Source organism: Hyperolius riggenbachi, chromosome 1 (genome assembly GCF_040937935.1).
Source record: "Hyperolius riggenbachi isolate aHypRig1 chromosome 1, aHypRig1.pri, whole genome shotgun sequence".
NCBI classification, from domain to species: Eukaryota; Metazoa; Chordata; class Amphibia; order Anura; family Hyperoliidae; genus Hyperolius; species Hyperolius riggenbachi.
Genome location: NC_090646.1, coordinates 229,727,580 through 229,747,512, shown reverse-complemented (window position 1 = coordinate 229,747,512; position 19,933 = coordinate 229,727,580). Strand labels below are relative to the sequence as shown.

General features: G+C 42.0%; 1 protein-coding gene across 1 annotated transcript in view; it reads right to left on the bottom strand.

Annotated features, from left to right (window-relative positions):
* PAPSS1 (3'-phosphoadenosine 5'-phosphosulfate synthase 1) overlaps positions 1–19,933 on the bottom strand; it is a 167,974-nt gene that overhangs the window by 2,262 nt on the left and 145,779 nt on the right. Inside the window, exon 11 of the mRNA XM_068231236.1 lies at positions 11,977–12,206. Within this exon, the coding sequence (XP_068087337.1) occupies positions 11,977–12,206 (230 nt within the window). The remainder of the gene's footprint in view (positions 1–11,976; positions 12,207–19,933) is intronic.

Here is a 19,933-nt window from a genome sequence, read left to right as displayed (position 1 = left end):
CTCCAAACCTCAGTAATGGTGGTCTGACCACATGAACTGGAAATAGGCTCTCCCACATGAAAGGCTATTCTGCTGGATGATTGTGCAAAGGCTTTTTTAGATTAAAGAAAATAAGAGCCAGATCAGTTATGTTGTTACCTCATTCTTCTCCATAATATATCTGTCACCGCACAACATTTCTGGAATGTGTTGTGTAGCTTCAATTACAGTATACAAGAGAAACATGGGATACATCGTGGTTGCATATTGCATTTGGTTGCTATCCATTTACTTAAGTCCTAACAAGCAGACTAATGGGAAAAAAAGATAAAAGTAAGTAGTGGGGTAGCAGGAACAGAACGGGGTGAGGCTCTATGCATTTTCAACATTTAATAGAGGAATTAAAATGCAGTCTAGCCTATGTCTACTACTAAAAACTGACAAAGGTCTTTGTTTGGTCATGTGATATGAAAACAAATTTGTCCACACTGGTCTTATTATTGACAGTTTGTTTAAAATCGGAGATTAGATCAGTTATCCAAAACAAAATATCTCCTGTGAATTGCCATAAGGGACTGCTTTCTCACAGGAGTTGTACTTAAAGTTAACCTGAGATGATTTAAAAAAAAAAAATCATACATACCTGGGGCTTCCCAGGTAAGGCTAACTGGTCCCTCGCCATCCTCCTCCCCTGCCTGGATCTTCTACTAAATGCCCCATGAACTCCAGGAATTGGGGTGTACTGTGCATGCCCAGCCGCGTGCACCCCGTCACTGGGAGCGTTCTGTGCCTGCGCAGTACTACTGCACATCCCAGAATGCTCCTGACCGTAGGAGCATGACAGAGGAGCGCACGGCTGGACTGCACCTGTGACGACTGGCCCCGACTGCCAGAAATGACTGAGCCGCTTAGTGGACGATGCAGGCAGCGGAGGAGGACAGCAAGGGACAGATTAGCCTGAAGGCAGCCCCAGGTATGTATAATTTTTTTTTATACTTATCGTTTCTGGTACACTTTAAAGGACCACTATTTCGAAAAAGTGTAACATTTAAAATACATGTAAAAAAATACAAATAAGAAGCGTTTCTTCCAGAGTAAAACGAGCCATAAATAACCTTTTCTCCTATGTTGCTGTCACTCATGCTGGGAATACATGGTTCGACTTTTACGCTTAATTTCGCGCCCGATCGATTTTCGCGCTCGATTCACTTATCTTTCACTCCTCGTTTTTCTTATATTTTACCATTGTTCCCTATGCGAAATCGAGCAGGGAATCGACCGGGCAGGAGATCGGACATGTCGGAAATTATCAATCGAGCCACCTTAATGGCTCAGAAACGTACCGTGTATTCCCAGCATTACATTACATTCTACAACCTAATACATTACATTATTAGGTTGTAGAAATCTGACAGAACAGACAGGTTTTGGGCTAGTCCATCTTGTCATGGGAGGTTCTGAGCATGGCCTTTATCACTACCTGAAAAGGATTTCTACAAAAATGCTGACCAGCCGCCCTGCTGGCTGCACATTTTTGGAAGTTGGACAGAGCAACTGCCATTTACTACGTGCTTTTGAAAATAACAAAAACCCTGAGAATCCCCCATGAAGAAATGGACTAGTCCAAAATCTGTCGGTTCTTTCAGATTTCTATTACCTACTGTAAGTGACAGAAACATAGGAGAAGAGTAATATCCGTCTCATTTTACTCTGGAAGAAATGTAATTCATATTTGTATGGGTTTGCATGTATTTAAAATGTTATGATTTTCGTGGCAGCTTGCCTTTAAGCTTACCTAAGTGGAAAATGTCGGGCGCATCCTCACAAGTTTGCCTCAGGCAGCAAAAAGTCTAACACCGGCCCTGCCGACAGTGTAAGAGAGTAAAAGGCATCCCCGGCATCTTTTTAGATCTACATGCCACCTCTAGTCCCTTTGATTCTCTGTATTAGTCTTTCCCTGTTCACATCTAAAGGGTTACAGTCGAAACCTTTACTCATGTGCCCTGCTCCTCCATCTCGTGTTTTCTTTATTTCCTGACGTCTTAGTATATCGGTACCAATGAGGTGATTAAAGGATCACTATCAATACCCAAGTGTTCTAAAATGACAATGTACAAATAATGTCTAAGCAGCTGTGTAAACATTTTCTTACTTTTCATGTCAAATATCAGAGGCAAAAGCTTTAATTCATTGTGTGTAGCTTTTAGCTACATTTGGAATGTCTCATTTGCATAGGCGAATCTCTGCAATCTGACATGCTAAGAACAGTGTAATATTGAAGCAGAGTTATATTAAAAGCCTGTCAGGTGTCATGTTTCACACACACAATTACAAATGTTTATGTTGCACATAAGATACATTTCCTCTGCTCTCTGTAGAGAGCTCAGTCCGAGACACAAGCAGAGTTTTCTCTCGTTAACAGATGAAGTGTAAGGGAATTCCCCCTCCCCTCATGGCTCAGTATGCTGTCAGAAAAGTTTGAAAGGAATTACTGTATATTCCTGCGTATAAGACTACTGTTAAACCCTTGAAAATCATCTGAAAAGTCGGGGGTCGTCTTATACGCCAGGCATCATTGATGCCGGGTGATACGCCCTATCCTGTTACCGCCTCTCAGATTTCGCTGCTGAGGACTGTAGTGAAGCGGTGCAGGCGCACATGTGTGAGATCTGTGAGATCTGAGAGGCAGAGAGGGAGGTAAATAGGATACAAGGGTGGGCCATAAGGGTGAAAGATGCGTATTTTATGGGCACAGCGCGATCTATTCTTCCATACTGCTCTGATAAACAGGGAGTCAGGGAAAGTTGACCAATCCAACCAGTTAATTGACTATATACTGTTATATAATGGGTACCACATACAGTACAGCACCAGTATATGATTTTTTTTTATTTATTTGGTGTACGTTGGAAGAGGGGTAGTCTTATAGGGTGAGTATATCACAAACTCTATATTTTAACTGAAAAGGTTGGGGGGTCGTCTTATACACCCAGTCGTCTTATACGCCGAAATATACGGGTAGATAACAGTAAACAAAGAGATAAGGATTCAAATGTATACACCAGTACTTAGCAGCACTTCCCAAACATTTCCTATCTCAATTGAAAAAAACATGTTAACCCTCCTGGTGGTTTGTAAAAATCCGCCAGGGGGCAGCAAAGCTGTTTTTTTTTGTTTTTTTCATGTATCGAGACCCAAGGTCTCGCTACATGATAGCCGCTTCTCAGCGGCATCCCCCCAGCCCCTCCGATCGCCTCCGGCGATCGGAGATCCCGTTCAAAGTACGGGATCTCCTGGAGGCGGGATCTCCTGGCGACGGGACGGGATGACGTCACCGACGTCCTCGACGTCAAAGGGGACTGCGATCCACCCCTCAGCGCTGCCTGGCACTGATTGGCCAGGCAGCGCACGGGGTCTGGGGGGGGGCTGTGGTGCGGCGGCGATCGGATCGCACACGCAGCTAGCAAAGTGCTAGCTGCGTGTAGCAAAAAAAAAATTATGCAAATCGGCCCAGCGGGGCCTGAGCGGTGCCTTCCGGCGGCATAGCCCGAGCTCAGCTCGGGCTTACCGCCAGGAAGGTTAATCGATAGTCTTCCTTTAAGTAAACAGGGTGGCTCCTCCTACTGACTGGCTCCTTTGCATTTCTATTTTACCCAATGGCTGTTTTACTGAATGCTCTCATCTTTGTGAATTGATGTATATAGAGATATTTACCGCACAATTTAGTCATTTACCTCACTAGTCTGTAATTTAACTTTTCCATGCGGAAACAGCCTTAGTGAATCGACATTTGACCATATGTCTGGGAAATTTCTGCCTTACCAAATGCAGTATGGGCCCATTCACACTGCGACGCAAACGCAGCGGATGCAGAAATGGTGCGGTGAGCGCATCCGATCAGGATGCGCTAACCACGTTCACACCACCTGGCGTTTCATTCACCTGCATTTGCATTACCACTTGTTTGCCATACAGTCCTCGTTCATTCACTGAATATCCACAGGACAGGTGAGTGTATTTGATATGGTGACAAGCCGAGTGGGAACGGACACAGTGAGTTCCCTTAGGGCTCTTTCACATTAGGGCAGATTTTCTGCGTTTCAATGCAATGGGTAAAGTTTGCGTTACCCAAGGTAAAATGAAAGTCCATAGACTTTCATTTTAGCTTTCACATATAACGCTGCGTTTTTGTGCGTTGCGTTACACTGCACCCAGGCGCAGTTTTTCGGCCGACGCTAGCTGTATACGTTATAATGGTAGCCAATGTAAAACGCACACTATGCACGTTTTTAAACCGTTAACGCAGGCAATCAGTCCCAGAATGCAACAGAAGAACAATGTAGAAAGTTGAAAACTAAAAAGAAAAAAAAATTACCTGCGTTTTCCTATGTGCTGTAACGCATTGAAAACGCGTTAAAAACGCACACTCACTGCAGTGCAACGCATATCAAAACGCATTAAAACGCATACAACAAAACGTATGCTTTGAGCGTTCTCCAACGCAAGCTCTGATGTGAAAGAGCCCCTAGGCTTCTATTGCGCCCAATTTCCGTGTTTGCAATGTGATTGTATTACTTTTGTAGAAAAATGCAGCAGGTTGGGACTTTGCATTTGTGGTCCAGTCTGTGTGCATTGTGTTCACGTTCAAAATGACAGTGTTAATGCACCCTATTAATAATATGTCCGATATTGCGTTTTCTTGCATTTTTGTCTGTAGTGCAAACGAAGGCTTTGTGAACTGAAGCCAATGCTGTAGCCTAACAGGCCTAAATAAACCCTTTTAGCATTTATTGCACAGGGTTTCGTAAATATAACCTCTATCAAAAGGTGCACGGATTAGCTTACTAGATTCTGGTGCCAAGTTTATAGGCTACTCTCAACCCTCTTCCACGTAACCATTCCCAGAAACCCCTGGCAAGCCCTTTTACATGAAAGAATAGACTCGCTAACTTCATCCCAGAACAAATTAGCTTCATTCGTTTTCTCAGCAGCTACAATGACAATCGCCAAAAACTGGAAAAAACCTTCTGTCACTATTGGTGAGGTGAAATCTAGAATCAATTCTTTCATGATCAATGAGAAACTGACTAGCATCTTGAGGGACACCCACAAAAAATTCGAGAAGACCTGGGACCCCTGGATCCAACTAGAACACCCCCTCATGGAGAGCTCCTTGATCAGGAGGCTATGAGACGGGACAGCCCTCTTCTCTCTTTTCTTTTCCTCCTCCTTTCTTCCTCTCTTTTTCCTTCTCCTTTCTCTTTCCACCCTCTTCCTTCTAATTCTTCCTCTTCCACTCACACTCTCCAGTTGAGCTTACCATAGCGACCTCTGGGTCGCCCGTCTATCGCTGGACGACGGGCACCAGGGCTCACAGTTTTCCCCAGCCCGAAGCTGGCATCACCCCCTCTCCCCATCCATATACTGATCCCAGATTGTTGGACACGGTCCTCTGGGTCACACTTCTATAAAGTTTTCTAATTAAGCTTCGCTCCCTTGTTTACGTTAAGATTATGTCATCATTCCCCCTATCGTATGATATTTGACTGATGCTACATTTATCACCTCTTCCATTGTATGACATTTGATCAATGTTTTGTTGTCTGTTATGATACTATTTGGCCATATTGTTAACCTTAATGTATCTTTTAAAAATGAAAAATCCAATAAAATTTTTTGGAAAAAAAAAAAAGGTGCACGGATTATGCTATAGAATACAGATCTTAGCGGCGGTTCAGTTCCTAACACAGCGTAAAGAAATAGTTTAGTCTCCCTGGCGTTCAATTTCTGCAGGAAGAAAAAACGATTTACTAAATTTTTATTTTTTTTTAATTAAAAGTATTATTTTTTATTACTGTAATGATTGCAGGTACGGGCAGTAGTGCTGGCATTAGCATTTTTTTTTACACTTAGAATTTTCTATATTGGATCCAATACAAAAAATTGAATTTGCCGCCAGATGTGATGACTCTGCATGCGCTGGACACCAGGGAGCACACGCAACGTCATCACAAAGACTCGCCGTGGGAACATGACCTCACTGAAGGCCCACCATGGAAGAAGGGAGATCGTGGGTAATGAGTGAAAAACGCTGGGGAAGCAATGGACATGAAGCCTGGATGTCCGCGAGTGGGATTGCACATGCCAGCAACTCTCGGGTGAGTATGAAGAGCTTCTGGACGAGCCTGACTCGTCCATACTTATAACAGCATGATTTTTGGGGGACAAGTCAGACCTCCTTACCGCCCAGGAGGTTAATACACAGAGATTAAAAACAAAATAAAATGTATAGATGTCACTCTCCAAAGTCACATTTTCATTTCTGATATTTTCATTCATGTTTATCCATAAAATAGGTAAGATGGTTAATTCAGGAAATCCTTCAAAATAAACGGTAGTTAAAGACTGAATGGGAACATCATGGAGCTACAGACATTGTACAGTTGCTCTTTATGACTAATACAATAAAGTGTAGTCTTTTTTTCTGTGTGCCTGTTGGTCTATTTGTAACATTATACCACCAGGTCTAATATCTTGAATGTTTCCACAGAAATGAATGACGTTCTTCCTGGGCCGGTTTTATGTTACTAGGTTGGATGTCTTGAATTTTTGTACTGAAATGAATATTCTTCTCTTTGTGTAGCACGTCACATATTAATTCCTACTTGCCAACAAGTCAATGATTTTGGAAGCCTCATATGTATAATCCACCTACTCAAAAGTACTTATTTCCTAACTTGGAAATGGAATGTTACTATACATAGAATTGTAATTTAATTAGAATTCTTTCTGAGATAAAACGCCAATAACTGAGCTCAAAACAAGTGATTTTCAGTATTCTGAAATGCCCATGGAGGTGACTGGAACACAGAACTGATGTGGATTCTCACATACCCCACCACGGGTATCCTTGTGGTAGATGGGGGAAACACATTCTTTGCTTTGAAAAGCTTATTTATTGAAAAAATAAGGAGAGAAAGAATAAGAAGCACATCCTTAAAACACCTACAAGGCCAGCATGCAGATTGCAGTGGCTAGGATAGGGATAGGCAAACTTGGCTCTCCAGCTTTTAAGGAACTACAAGTCCCATAATGCATTGCAGGGGTCTGACATCCACAGTCATGGTTCATAAAGGCAAATGCATTGTGGGACTTGTAGTTCCTTAACAGCTGGAGAGCCAAGTTTGCCTATCACTGGGCTAGGAGAACTGTGTGTTTGAGATCTCTCCAAAGTGCCTCAATGATATTGAGGTAGTAGACTGTGATGGCCACTCCATTACTTGGTTCTGCTGTAGCAACTGATTGCTTGAAGTGGCCTTGTCTTTGAGATCATTGTTATGTTGCCCATGTTCTTTATGCGCCTCCTTGTTATGCATATTGAAACATCCACACCATTTTTGTGTAGAGAAGCCTGGATGTCAACTGAAATTATTTGCGATTTTTTCTTTGCATCCGTAGACTCCCTGGTGTAAGCCCAACCTGAGCTCGGGCTTGGAGAGATGAGCTGTGAGCGGTAAGCCCGAGCTCAGGTCGTGCTAGGGAATTCCTTGCTTCGTAAGAGTCCCGCGCGCGATCGCTGCTGCGCAGCAGGACTCTAGCATCTCCCCCTGGCTCCACCTGGCCTTTGTCCCAACATCGCTGGCCGCCTGGATCCCCACAGCCCCACTCTTGTTCCGGGGACCCGGCGGCCATTTAGAGCGCGGCGTGACATCACGGGGAGGGACAAAACATTAAAGTGGCCCTGAAGAGTCGCACAGGGCAGAAGAAAATATAAAAAAAAAAACGATCTGCATTTGTTTTATATATACACTGTATATATACAGTGGGTTGCAAAAGTATTTGGCCCCCTTGAAGTTTTCCACATTTTGTCATATTACTGCCACAAACATGAATCAATTTTATTGGAATTCCACATGAAAGACCAACACAAAGTGGTGTACACGTGAGAAGTGGAACGAAAATCATACATGATTCCAAACATTTGTTACAAATCAATAACTGCAAAGTGGTGTGTGCATAATTATTCGGCCCCCTTTGATCTGAGTGCAGTCAGTTGCCTATAGACATTGCCTGATGAGTGCTAATGACTAAGTAGAGTGCACCTGTGTGTAATCTAATGTCAGTACAAATACAGCTGCTCTGTGAGGGCCTCAGAGGTTGTCTAAGAGAATATTGGGAGCAACAACACCGTGAAGTCCAAAGAACACACAAGACAGGTCAGGGATCAAGTTATTGAGAAATTTAAAGCAGGCTTAGGCTACAAAAAGATTTCCAAAGCCTTGAACATCCCACGGAGCACTGTTCAAGCGATCATTCAGAAATGGAAGGAGTATGGCACAACTGTAAAGCTACCAAGACAAGGCCATCCACCTAAACTCACAGGCCGAACAAGGAGAGCGCTGATCAGAAATGCAGCCAAGAGGCCCATGGTGACTCTGGACGAGCTGCAGATATCTACAGCTCAGGTGGGGGAATCTGTCTATAGGACAACTATTAGTCGTGCACTGCACAAAGTTGGCCTTTATGGAAGAGTGGCAAGAAGAAAGGCATTGTTAACAGAAAGCATAAGAAGTTCCGTTTGCAGTTTGCCACAAGCCATGTGGGGGACACAGCAACCATGTGGAAGAAAGTGCTCTGGTCAGATGAGACCAAAATGGAACTTTTTAGCCAAAATGCAAAACGCTATGTGTGGCGGAAAACTAACACTGCACATCACTCTGAACACACCATCCCCACTGTCAAATAAGGCGGTAGCAGCATCATGCTCGGGGTGTGCATCTCTTCAGCAGGGACAGGGAAGCTGGTCAGAGTTGATGGGAAGATGGATGGAGCCAAATACAGGGCAAACTTGGAAGAAAACCTCTTGAAGACTGCAAAAGACTTGAGACTGGGGCTGAGGTTCACCTTCCAGCAGGACAATGACCCTAAACAAAGCCAGGGCAACAATGGAATGGTTTAAAACAAAACCTATCTCAAACTTGAGTACTAAACAATCACTATCTTGGATATTTAATCTTATCAGAGATAGGCAACTCTCCAGGAAGAAAAACCGGTCCTTACACTTTTTGAAATGGGCTACACTAGGGGAGAAATCACCTGAAGATACCCAAGAATCTATTGTGAATGCCTGGGTAAAAACTAGAAGCAGTATAATAAGTGCAGACTGGCGGGAGATGCAGCTCAAAATAATACATAGAGCATACAGTATATTCCTATAAAAGGCCCTTACACTCACTCAGGACCTACAAAAGATCTAATACAATGTCCCAAATGTCCCTCATTGGAACCAAATCTAGATCATATGCTCTGGACATGCCCTGCTATCCAGTTGGTTTGGAAGGATTCCCTTGAATTAATCCACTCCATAGGAGGATGTAATAGAGGATATAATTTGTTCTACTGTCTCTTCCATAGCTCAGATTATTTAGAAGGGGACCAACTGAAGTCCCTAACACGATTTGAACATTTAGTCCTTTTGGTGACCAAGAAGCTGATTCTCCGTCAATGGTTCTCTTCAATAGTTCCAACTAGAGCCATGTTGAAGGAGAGACTTGGGTTCTTAATGCAGATGGAAAATATAAACATAGAACGGGAAAAAAAACAGTCTGTTAAAAAATTCTTTAACACTTGGAGGAACTATATCCAGAAGGAATGTTCTAGAGAACAAATTGTGGCCACCATGACACCTTTACAAAATACCACTTGGTACCTAACACAAAAGATAGGAGGTTACTTGGGGAGATTGGAAATATGATTCATATTCCTACTGTGTAGCAATAAATGTCGTGGGGGATTGGGGGAAGAGGCAGGGGAAAAAGGGGTTCAAAGTAGGGAGCGACCCAGTCATGTAAATAGTTTTAGGTTATGTTTATAGGTTGGTTTTTCTTATATCCACAGTAAGCCCTGGAAAATCATATCTGGTGAATGCTATATTTCTTCCCGGAACTATAACTTTCTGCAGGAGGTCGGGAAGAACCTTGATGGGTCGACCCCCTGATTCCTATCTATAAGAACTTCATATCTCACAGGGATGATGCCTTGCATTATTATGTTCACATGCATTACACCAGATAGTAATTTAGGTGGCTGCACCTACCTAGCTGTATTTACCATTACTTCATTATGGAAATTGTGAAATGTTGGGATATGCTATGTTATTGTAAACTCTGATTATGGCTCTGCAAGTTTTGCTGTTACATACAATTTTGATTCTCATGTTATGTGCTAAATTCCCAATAAAAAATCTTAATTAAAAAAATAAAACCTATCTATGTGTTAGAATGGCCCAGTCAAAGTCCAGATCTAAATCCAATCGAGAATCTGTGGCAAGATCTGAAAAGTGCTGTTCACAAACAAAGTCCATTTAATCTGACTGAGCTGGAGCTGTTATGCAAAGAAGAATGGGCAAGGATTTCAGTCTCTAGATGTGCAAAGCTGGTAGAGACATACCCTAAAAGACTGGCAGCTGTAATTGCAGCAAAAGGTGGTTCTACAAAGTATTGACTCAGGGGGGCGAATAATTACGCACACCCCACTTTGCAGTTATTTATTTGTAAAAAAATGTTTGGAATGATGTATGATTTTCGTTCCACTTCTCACGTGTACACCACTTTGTATTGGTCTTTCATGTGGAATTCCAATAAAATTGATGCACGTTTGTGGCAGTAATGTGACAAAATGTGGAAAACTTCAAGGGGGCCGAATACTTTTGCAACCCACTGTATATATCTATCTATATATATCTCTCTATATATCTATCTATCTCTATATAATCTATCTATAACTATATATATATATATATATATATATATATATATATATATACACACATACATACATACATACACACACACACACGTGTATATATATTAGCGTGTCTAATTTCTCCTCATTTCTCTATAATCACAAAATTTGATCTCTCCTGTGTCACCTGACTGCCAAGGCAGAGATGGTGATAAGCTAATTTGAAAACACAGGATGACAGAATATCCAATTATAGTTACCGATCTTTGTCTGGATTTTCACTACTCTCTGCCTGACTTATTTGTACAGTTTCACAATTTTTAACGTTTATTCATAAATTTAATAAAATCAACAAATTTGTGTTCCATTCTTTTATTTATATTCAGAATGTCTACCAGGCTTATAATCAGACATATTTTGGTGAGTTATGACTGAAATTTGAAGGCCTAAAATTCTTGAAATAAATGTACCGCTTTTGACTGATAATTCCAGACAGAAATGCACCGCCAGGGAGGTTAATAAGTCTCCTGACAGTTTGGGCTGGAATTTTTGTTACTCTACCTGACCGTGGCTTTGTGTCAACAAAACCCCTCAGTTTCCACTTCTTAATAAGAGTTTGACATTTGACAGCTCTTTGGATATTTTTTTCTATCCTTTTCCTGTTTTCTAAAGTTTAACAACATAATCTTTCAGGGTGGTCCATTGACACTTTTGCTTTCCCCCTGAAATGTGCTGATGACTGTCAGGAGCCCAGAATCTCACTGACTTTTTTTTTAATACACAGACTACTGTAATGGCACACTCTGGGGTGAGGGGTCAAAGTTTGCTCCAAGATGATGTACAGGTGACAGATTGAACGTGCCATGTGTACCTGCCGATGCAAACATGTGTTCTTCGCTATGAACTGTCCATCAGTGAACAGTTCGGGCCATCTCTCGTGTGAACCCCCTAACAATTAGGCAGACTGTACCCCCAAATAACATAATTAGGCAGGGAGTATACACAAGTAATGCATTTTTATGAGTGTCCCCATACATAATTAAGCAGTATGCCCGCAAATAACCAGTGCTCAGTGGTGCCCATAACAAAAAAAATAAGAAGTGGGACTGTGTTAACTATATGGGGCCTGAGACCTAAATACTTTGACCTAGCAACACCAGTAACTGAAAGTGTAGGGACAAAATGCTGCTATGGTACAAATGTCAAGTGATTTCCAAGTCAGTTATTAAATATAATAACAAAGCAAATACTTACTGTGCTGAATCAAAATAGTCCATGCATTTCTTCTTCTTGTTGTAAGCAGCTACGCGGAATGGAACGATTTCCAAGGAGATCAGTCCAGGAGCCATGGTGAGCACTTTGGCTCCATGCGTAGGTTCATAAAGGTCCTTTCCAGTTTCTGGGTGGGGCATTCCTGCAGGATCTCTCCCCACAATATAAAAATTAGCCCCCGCCACCATCCGTGCTCGGCAGTGCCACTGTACCTGGAGTAGACAAAGGCTCTGGGTAAATGTACATGCTAATTTACAAAAATCATAGCATCACTGATATTTCTGCAGTACATAGAGCCATTCTGTTCTGTGAACTTTACATGAAGGCAGGCAATCATATATGCATTGTTGACAAAACAGAACAATCTATCATATCATGAAGTTAGGAGTATTTTCTATTACAGCTCACAGAAATAAAATATAATAATAATTTATAAGATTCTCTGTAACACTGAGAGGATGACAAACTTCATCCATAATAAAAGGTATAAACATTTGTGGACTATAGAAAATGTAACTGTACAATAGTGAAGATGGAGTGTATATTTGGTCTCATGTCAGACTATTGAGCAATTGCCACATATGTTTAACATCTTATTTCTTGATGGTTTAGACCAGTGGTTCCCAACCTTTTTGAAATCGTGACACATCAAACCAAACGTTCAGATCTCCGTGACACGTAGACTAAATGCATGTAATGAGAGACAGCGTTTCCCCACTAAATGCACATAAGAGACAGCGTTTCACCAGTAAATGCAGGTAATGACAGACAGCCTTTCACCAGTAAATGCACGTAATGAGAGACAGCCTTTCCCCAGTAAATGCACATAATAAGAGACAGCTTTTCACCAGTAAATGCACATAATAAGAGACAGCTTTTCACCAGTAAATGCACATAAGAGACAGCTTTTTACCAGTAAATGCACATAATAAGAGACAGCTTTTCACCAGTAAATGCACATAATAAGAGACAGCTTTTCACCAGTAAATGCACATAATAAGAGACAGCTTTTCACCAGTAAATGCACATAAGAGACAGCTTTTCACCAGTAAATGTACATAATAAGAGACAGCTTTTCACCAGTAAATGCACATAATGACAAACAGCCAGTTGTCCCCAGCATATGTTGCCAGGGATATATGTGCCCAGTATATGTAGCCAGGGATATATGTGCCCAGTATATGTAGCCAGGGGTATGTGCCCAGTATATGTAGCCAGGGGTATATGTGCCCAGTATATGTAGCCAGGGGTATATGTGCCCAGTATATGCAGCCAGGGATATATGTGCCCAGTATATGTAGCCAGGGGTATGTGCCCAGTATATGTAGCCAGGGGTATGTGCCCAGTATATGTAGCCAGGGGTATATGTGCCCAGTATATGTAGCCAGGGGTATATGTGCCCAGTATATGCAGCCAGGGATATATGTGCCCAGTATATGTAGCCAGGGGTATGTGCCCAGTATATGTAGCCAGGGGTATGTGCCCAGTATATGTAGCCAGGGGTATATGTGCCCAGTATATGTAGCCAGGGGTATATGTGCCCAGTATATGCAGCCAGGGATATATGTGCCCAGTATATGTAGCCAGGGGTATGTGCCCAGTATATGTAGCCAGGGGTATATGTCCCCAGTATATGTAGCTAGGGGTATATGTGCCCAGTATATGTAGCTAGGGGTATATGTGCCCAGTATATGTAGCCAGAGGTATATGTGCCCAGTATATGTAGCCAGGGGTATATGTCCCCAGTATATGTAGCCAGGGGTATATGTGCCCAGTATATGTAGCCAGAGGTATATGTGCCCAGTATATGTAGCCAGGGATATATGTGCCTAGTATATGTAGCCAGGGGTATATGTGCCCAGTATATGTAGCCAGGGGTATATGTGCCCTGTATATGTAGCCAGGGGTATATGTGCCTAGTATATGTAGCCAGAGGTATATATGCCCAGTATATGTAGCTAGGGGTATATGTCCCCAGTATATGTAGCCAGGGGTATATGTGCCCAGTATATGTAGCCAGAGGTATATGTGCCCAGTATATGTAGCCAGGGATATATGTGCCTAGTATATGTAGCCAGGGGTATATGTGCCCAGTATATGTAGCCAGGGGTATATGTGCCCTGTATATGTAGCCAGGGGTATATGTGCCTAGTATATGTAGCCAGAGGTATATATGCCCAGTATATGTAGCCAGAGGTATATGTGCCCAGTATATGTAGCCAGGGATATATGTGCCCAGTATATGTAGCCAGGTGCCCCCCCCCCCCCCCCCCCCCACCCCAGGAGGAGAGAGCAAGGGAAGGAGAGCGGCACAAATCCCATGAATTGGAAAAAAAACTACACAAGAGAAGAAGTTTGTAATAACTTAGGCAACCTATGACAGTGTTGAAAAAGTTTCCATATTTTGCCATACTTTTTCTGCAATAGTGAGCATAAATTAATCGATTTATTCACAGGGGCATCGGTTGGTTCAGGGAACTCATGTTCCCTTTTACCAATTGATCCCCTGCAAGTGTCCCTGGGAATAAGCAGCGGGAGCGCACGCAATTGCATGCACCTGCTGCAAGATAGACTAGAGCGGCTCTTATCTGGACGACTATAGTCATCCAGATAGGATTAAGACTTTAAAGTATGTGACCAAAACAAAGCCCTGTCTATCCCCCAAAAAGTGGAGCAAAATCTGTGTTAATGCACATAGTACAGTAAATGTACAATAAATGATGCACTTAAAAAGTATTTGATGCATGGGTGATGAGGTCAAATTTTGCCTATAGAGGGGTTTAAATAATATTAGCTGTGATTATTTACTATACCTACAAACTGCATTTTTGAAAGCAAAGTAAGAAATGTAAACACAAATTCTATTTGCTGAACACTCCCAGCATGTTAGCCCTTTAATGTATACTGTGTTCAAATTGAAGTTGGGAAGAAGGGATGTTTGGCCTCAGATTCGATCTTTAACTGAAAATGGTTTATTTAAACTGTAAAAACATTTTGCCCGGCTTACTTTTGCCAAAAACCTTATCAGAGCAATAAAAATAAATCATGTAGGAATTTCAATGCAAATGGTGTATTTCTTAGATGTAAACCTCAAGAACTTCAGTTTACTTGGCTGAAAATGCACATAGTCTGTAAAAATGGTACTGCTGTACAATGCTAAGCTAATAAAACCAGACGTGTTAAAACCTGCACAGCTTTACATGGACAGGTATCTGGCATATTAGAAAGTGTGAGTTTACCAGCAACTGCTTCCAGCTAACCACATTTAATATATGGTTTAAATCTTTCACCCAACATGCTCCTACCCAGCATTTGTGTGGCATAATGTCATTCTGAGGACAAATCTAAAAGCTCTTTTGGCTTCATAAATAACAAAGCAATGACAATGGAATAAAAAAAAGAAGGAACAAAAAGGGGGAAAGAGAGGATCAATGTGCACTGAGAGGATGGTTAGTGGGTTCTCTTTGCCTTCTGGGACAAGCACAGCACATAGTGAATCACAAAGACTGTCTCCAGACTTTCTAATACCAGTGCTTTATTTGTGCTGTACAATATTTACAGAGAAAAAGGTGAAAACGAAGGTAAATCTTGAACCTAGATGAGCAACAACATTCAACTTAAATGAGAAATCAGCTCTAAAGAGAAGAAAGCTTCTATTTGTCACAAATAAAAACTGAAAAAAGCAAGCAAGTCCATTTTCAGCACACAATTCAGATACCTTTATGCTCATCAGTCCAGCACAGCCATGTGCTTTCTAGAGTAGGAGTGATATTATTCTATTTTGACCACCTATCTCAGGCATAACAATATTCTTGGAGTAGAACTTAAATGGCAATGCACAGGAGAGAATATGCAAACCAGGGCTGTGGAGTCGGTACAAAAATCATCCGACTCCAACTCCTCAGTTTATGAAACCACTGACTCCAGGTGCCAAAAATTATCTCAATTCTGACTCCACAGCCCTGATATAAACACCACTGATCTTTTCCCAGATTCTCTCTCTCTTCACACAAACACTAATTGTTCTGCAATTGCTGCATGAAAAAAAAATAGACAAACAGAAGACAAAATAGTCTCTGCAATGGATTGAAACGGACAAGTAATTGGCACCTGTTATTGTGACAGAAGCAGCACGGTGGCGTAGTTCCTTAGCACTCTTGCCTTGCAGCACTGGGTTCCCGGTTTGAATCTCAGCCAGGGTACTATCTCCACAGAGTTTGCATGTTCTCCCCGTGTCTGCGTGGGTTTCCTCTAGTCACTCCGGTTTCCTCCCTTATCCCAAAAGCATACAGATAATTGGCCCTTGACTACGACATATACACAACACTATACAAACATACATAGTCACAGGACTATGGTAAGGATTAAATTGTGAGCCGCTGAGGAACAGTTAAGTGACAAAACAACGTACACTGTACAGTGCTGCGGAAGATGCCGGTGCTATATAAATACTAAAGTAATAATAATGGTTTATTCTGAGGAAGCGCATAAGCGTTTCCATTTAACAGAACATCTTTAGTAATAACCAGGGCTGTGGAGTCGGAGTCGTGGAGTCGGAGTCGGGCAATTTTGGGTGCCTGGAGTCGGGAAAAAATGCACCGACTCCGACTCCTAATGTATTTGTAACTGTAATTAAAATAGAAAATATGATAAAATCTTCTATTTCTCAAATAATAGTCATTAAAAATAATGTATATATACAGTAATAGCTGTGCTTAGTCCACAAACATGAAATAAACCAATCAAAATTAGTTACTTGTGCTGCTTCAATAAAGCAGTCCCCCTATTTTTAAGGTCAGATATACATATCTGATTGTGACTGTATATATGATGTGTACACAGGAATCTCTTATATATACTAAATAACATCTATGCTGTAAGAATAAAGCCTGAATCAAATCAAATCAAATAATTTGATATGTTGTTAAAATTTGGTTTGGCGACTACGAATTAAAGGGTACCTGAAACGGATGAAAAGTAAAGTTTTATACATAACTGGGGCTTCCTCCAGCCCCCTTCAGGCCAATCAGTCCCTCGCTGTCCTCCACCACCTGGATCTTCTGCTATGAGTCCTAGTAATTCAGCCAGTCAGCGCTGTCCGGCCGCATGCGCTCCCACAGCCAGGAACATTCTGCACCTGCGCAATAGTGCTGCACAGGTGTAGTATGCTCCTGGCGGCGGAGTGTGTGCATGTGCACTACACCCGACTGGCTCAAGTCCCTGGACTCATAGCAGAAGATCCAGGTGGTGGAGTAGGACAACGAAGGACTGATTATCCTGAAGGCGGCTGGAGGAAGCCCCAGGTATGTATAAAACTTTAATTTCATCTGTCTCAGGTTTACTTTGTTACACAGTAGAAATATACATATGCACTTCCCACAGAGCTGCAGGGAATGCACTGAGAATGCTGTGCACATTGAACACAGAGGTGTTGTCTGTCACCCATAAACCTTGTTCAGATTGTGCATGAAGAATGTGTAATAGAGGAAGAATCTCCTCATTCCCCTGCAGAGTACCTGCACATCATTCTTACATGTACCCACACTTACATTGCCTAGGGCCTGATAGATGTTCTTCCGGTTTGTACCTTTTACAAGTACTCTTACCAAGGACTAGTTTTAGTCTAAAGGGAATAAATATAGTAGTCTACATATCCTTCTCACTTCAGTTGTCTTGTAAAATTCCTAAGCGTTGGCAGTTAAGAGACGAATTTCATGTTACATACTTTTAATCAACAAAATTGTAATATGCAAATTAGAGGAGTCGGAGTCGAGGAGTCGGTGGAATCCTAAACTGAGGAGTCGGAGTCGGTGGATTTTTGGACCGACTCCACAGCCCTGGTAATAACACAAATAAAACGGACATGGCCAAAGATGATGGGACAATCAGAGGTAGTCACTGCAACATTCAGTTCCAGGTGGGATAGTTCGGTTGGTACAGCATCAGACTTTCTATAGGAGAGTCCAGGGTTCAAGTTTCGGTTCAAGTAATGCTTTCAGCATGTTATTTACTTGATTCTCAAGAGCCTGTGCTCAAGTCGAGCCTCATCCCTAACTTGTACCAAATACAGTGGGTTGCAAAAGTATTCGCCCCCTTGAAGTTTTCCACATTTTGTCACATTACTGCCACAAACATGCATCAATTTTATTGGAATTCCCCCTGAAAGACCAATACAAAGTGGTGTACATGTGAGAAGTGGATCGAAAATCATACATCATTCCAAACATTTTTTTTACAAATAAATAACTGCAAAAAGGGGTGTGCGTAATTATTCGGCCCCCCGAGTCAATCCTTTGTAGAACCACCTTTTGCTGCAATTACAGCTGCCAGTCTTTTAGGGTTTGTCTCTACCAGCTTTGCACATCTAGAGACTGAAATCATTGCCCATTCTTCTTTGCAAAACAGCTCCAGCTCAGTCAGATTAGATGGACAGCGCTTGTGAACAGCAGTTTTCAGATCTTGCCACAGATTCTCGATTGGATTTAGATCTGGACTTTGGGCCATTCTAACACATAGATATGTTTTGTTTTAAACCATTCCATTGTTGCCCTGGCTTTATGTTTAGGGTCATTGTCCTGCTGGAAGGTGAACCTCCGCCCCAGTCTCAAGTCTTTTGCAGTCTCCAAGAGGTTTTCTTCCAAGTTTGCCCTGTATTTGGCTCCATCCATCTTCCCATCAACTCTGACCAGCTTCCCTGTCCCTGCTGAAGAGATGCACCCCCCGAGCATGATGCTGCCACCACCATATTTGACAGTGGAGATGGTGTGTTCAGAGTGATGTGCAGTGTTAGTTTTTTGCCACACATAGCGTTTTGCATTTTGGCTAAAAAGTTCCATTTTGGTCTCATCTGACCAGAGCACCTTCTTCCACATGGTTGCTGCGTCCCCCACATGGCTTGTGGCAAACTGCAAACGGGACTTCTTATGCTTTCTGTTAACAATGCCTTTCTTCTTGCCACTCTTCCATAAAGGCCAACTTTGTCCATAGGACAACTATTAGTCATGCACTGTACAGAGTCTCCCACCTGAGCTGTAGATCTCTGCAGCTCTTCCACAGTCACCATGGGCCTCTTGACTGCATTTCTGATCAGCGCTCTCCTTGTTCGGCCTGTGAGTTTAGGTGGATGGCCTTGTCTTGGTAGCTTTACAGTTGTGCCATACTCCTTCCATTTCTGAATGATCGCTTGAACAGTGCTCCGTGGGATGTTCAAGGCTTTGGAAATCTTTTTGTAGCCTAAGCCTGCTTTAAATTTCTCAATAACTTGATCCCTGACCTGTCTTGTGTGTTCTTTGGACTTCACGGTGTTGTTGCTCCCAATATTCTCTTAGACAACCTCTGAGGCCCTCACAGAGCAGCTGTATTTGTACTGACATTAGATTACACACAGGTGCACTCTAGTCATTAGCACTCATCAGGCAATGTTTATAGGCAAGTGACTGCACTCAGGTCAAAGGGAGAATAATTATGCACACCCCACTTTGCAGTTATTTAGTTGTAAAAAATGTTTGGAATCACGTATGATTTTCGTTCCACTTCTCACGTGTACACCACTTTGTGTTGGTCTTTCATGTGGAATTCCAATAAAATTGATTTATGTTTGTGGCAGTAATATGACAAAATGTGGAAAACCTCAAGGGGGCCGAATACTTTTGCAACCCACTGTACATGTCCTCATGCCTAACCCTAGTCACCCCCTCCATTATACCTAAACCTCTCCTTTCTGTGCTTAACCATGTCCCGCATTAGGCATCTCATTGACAGTGCTGAAATAAATGCAGAGGGAAAGGGAACTTAAACAATGGGGCTTGATACACAGTAATAACTAAAAAAAAATATCAGCCATAGCCTCTTCTCTGGAAAAATGCACTTCAAAGAAGATACGCTGTATTTAAGCATAAAAGAGATAACTGAAAACAATTATCTTGTGAAACTTTTCAAA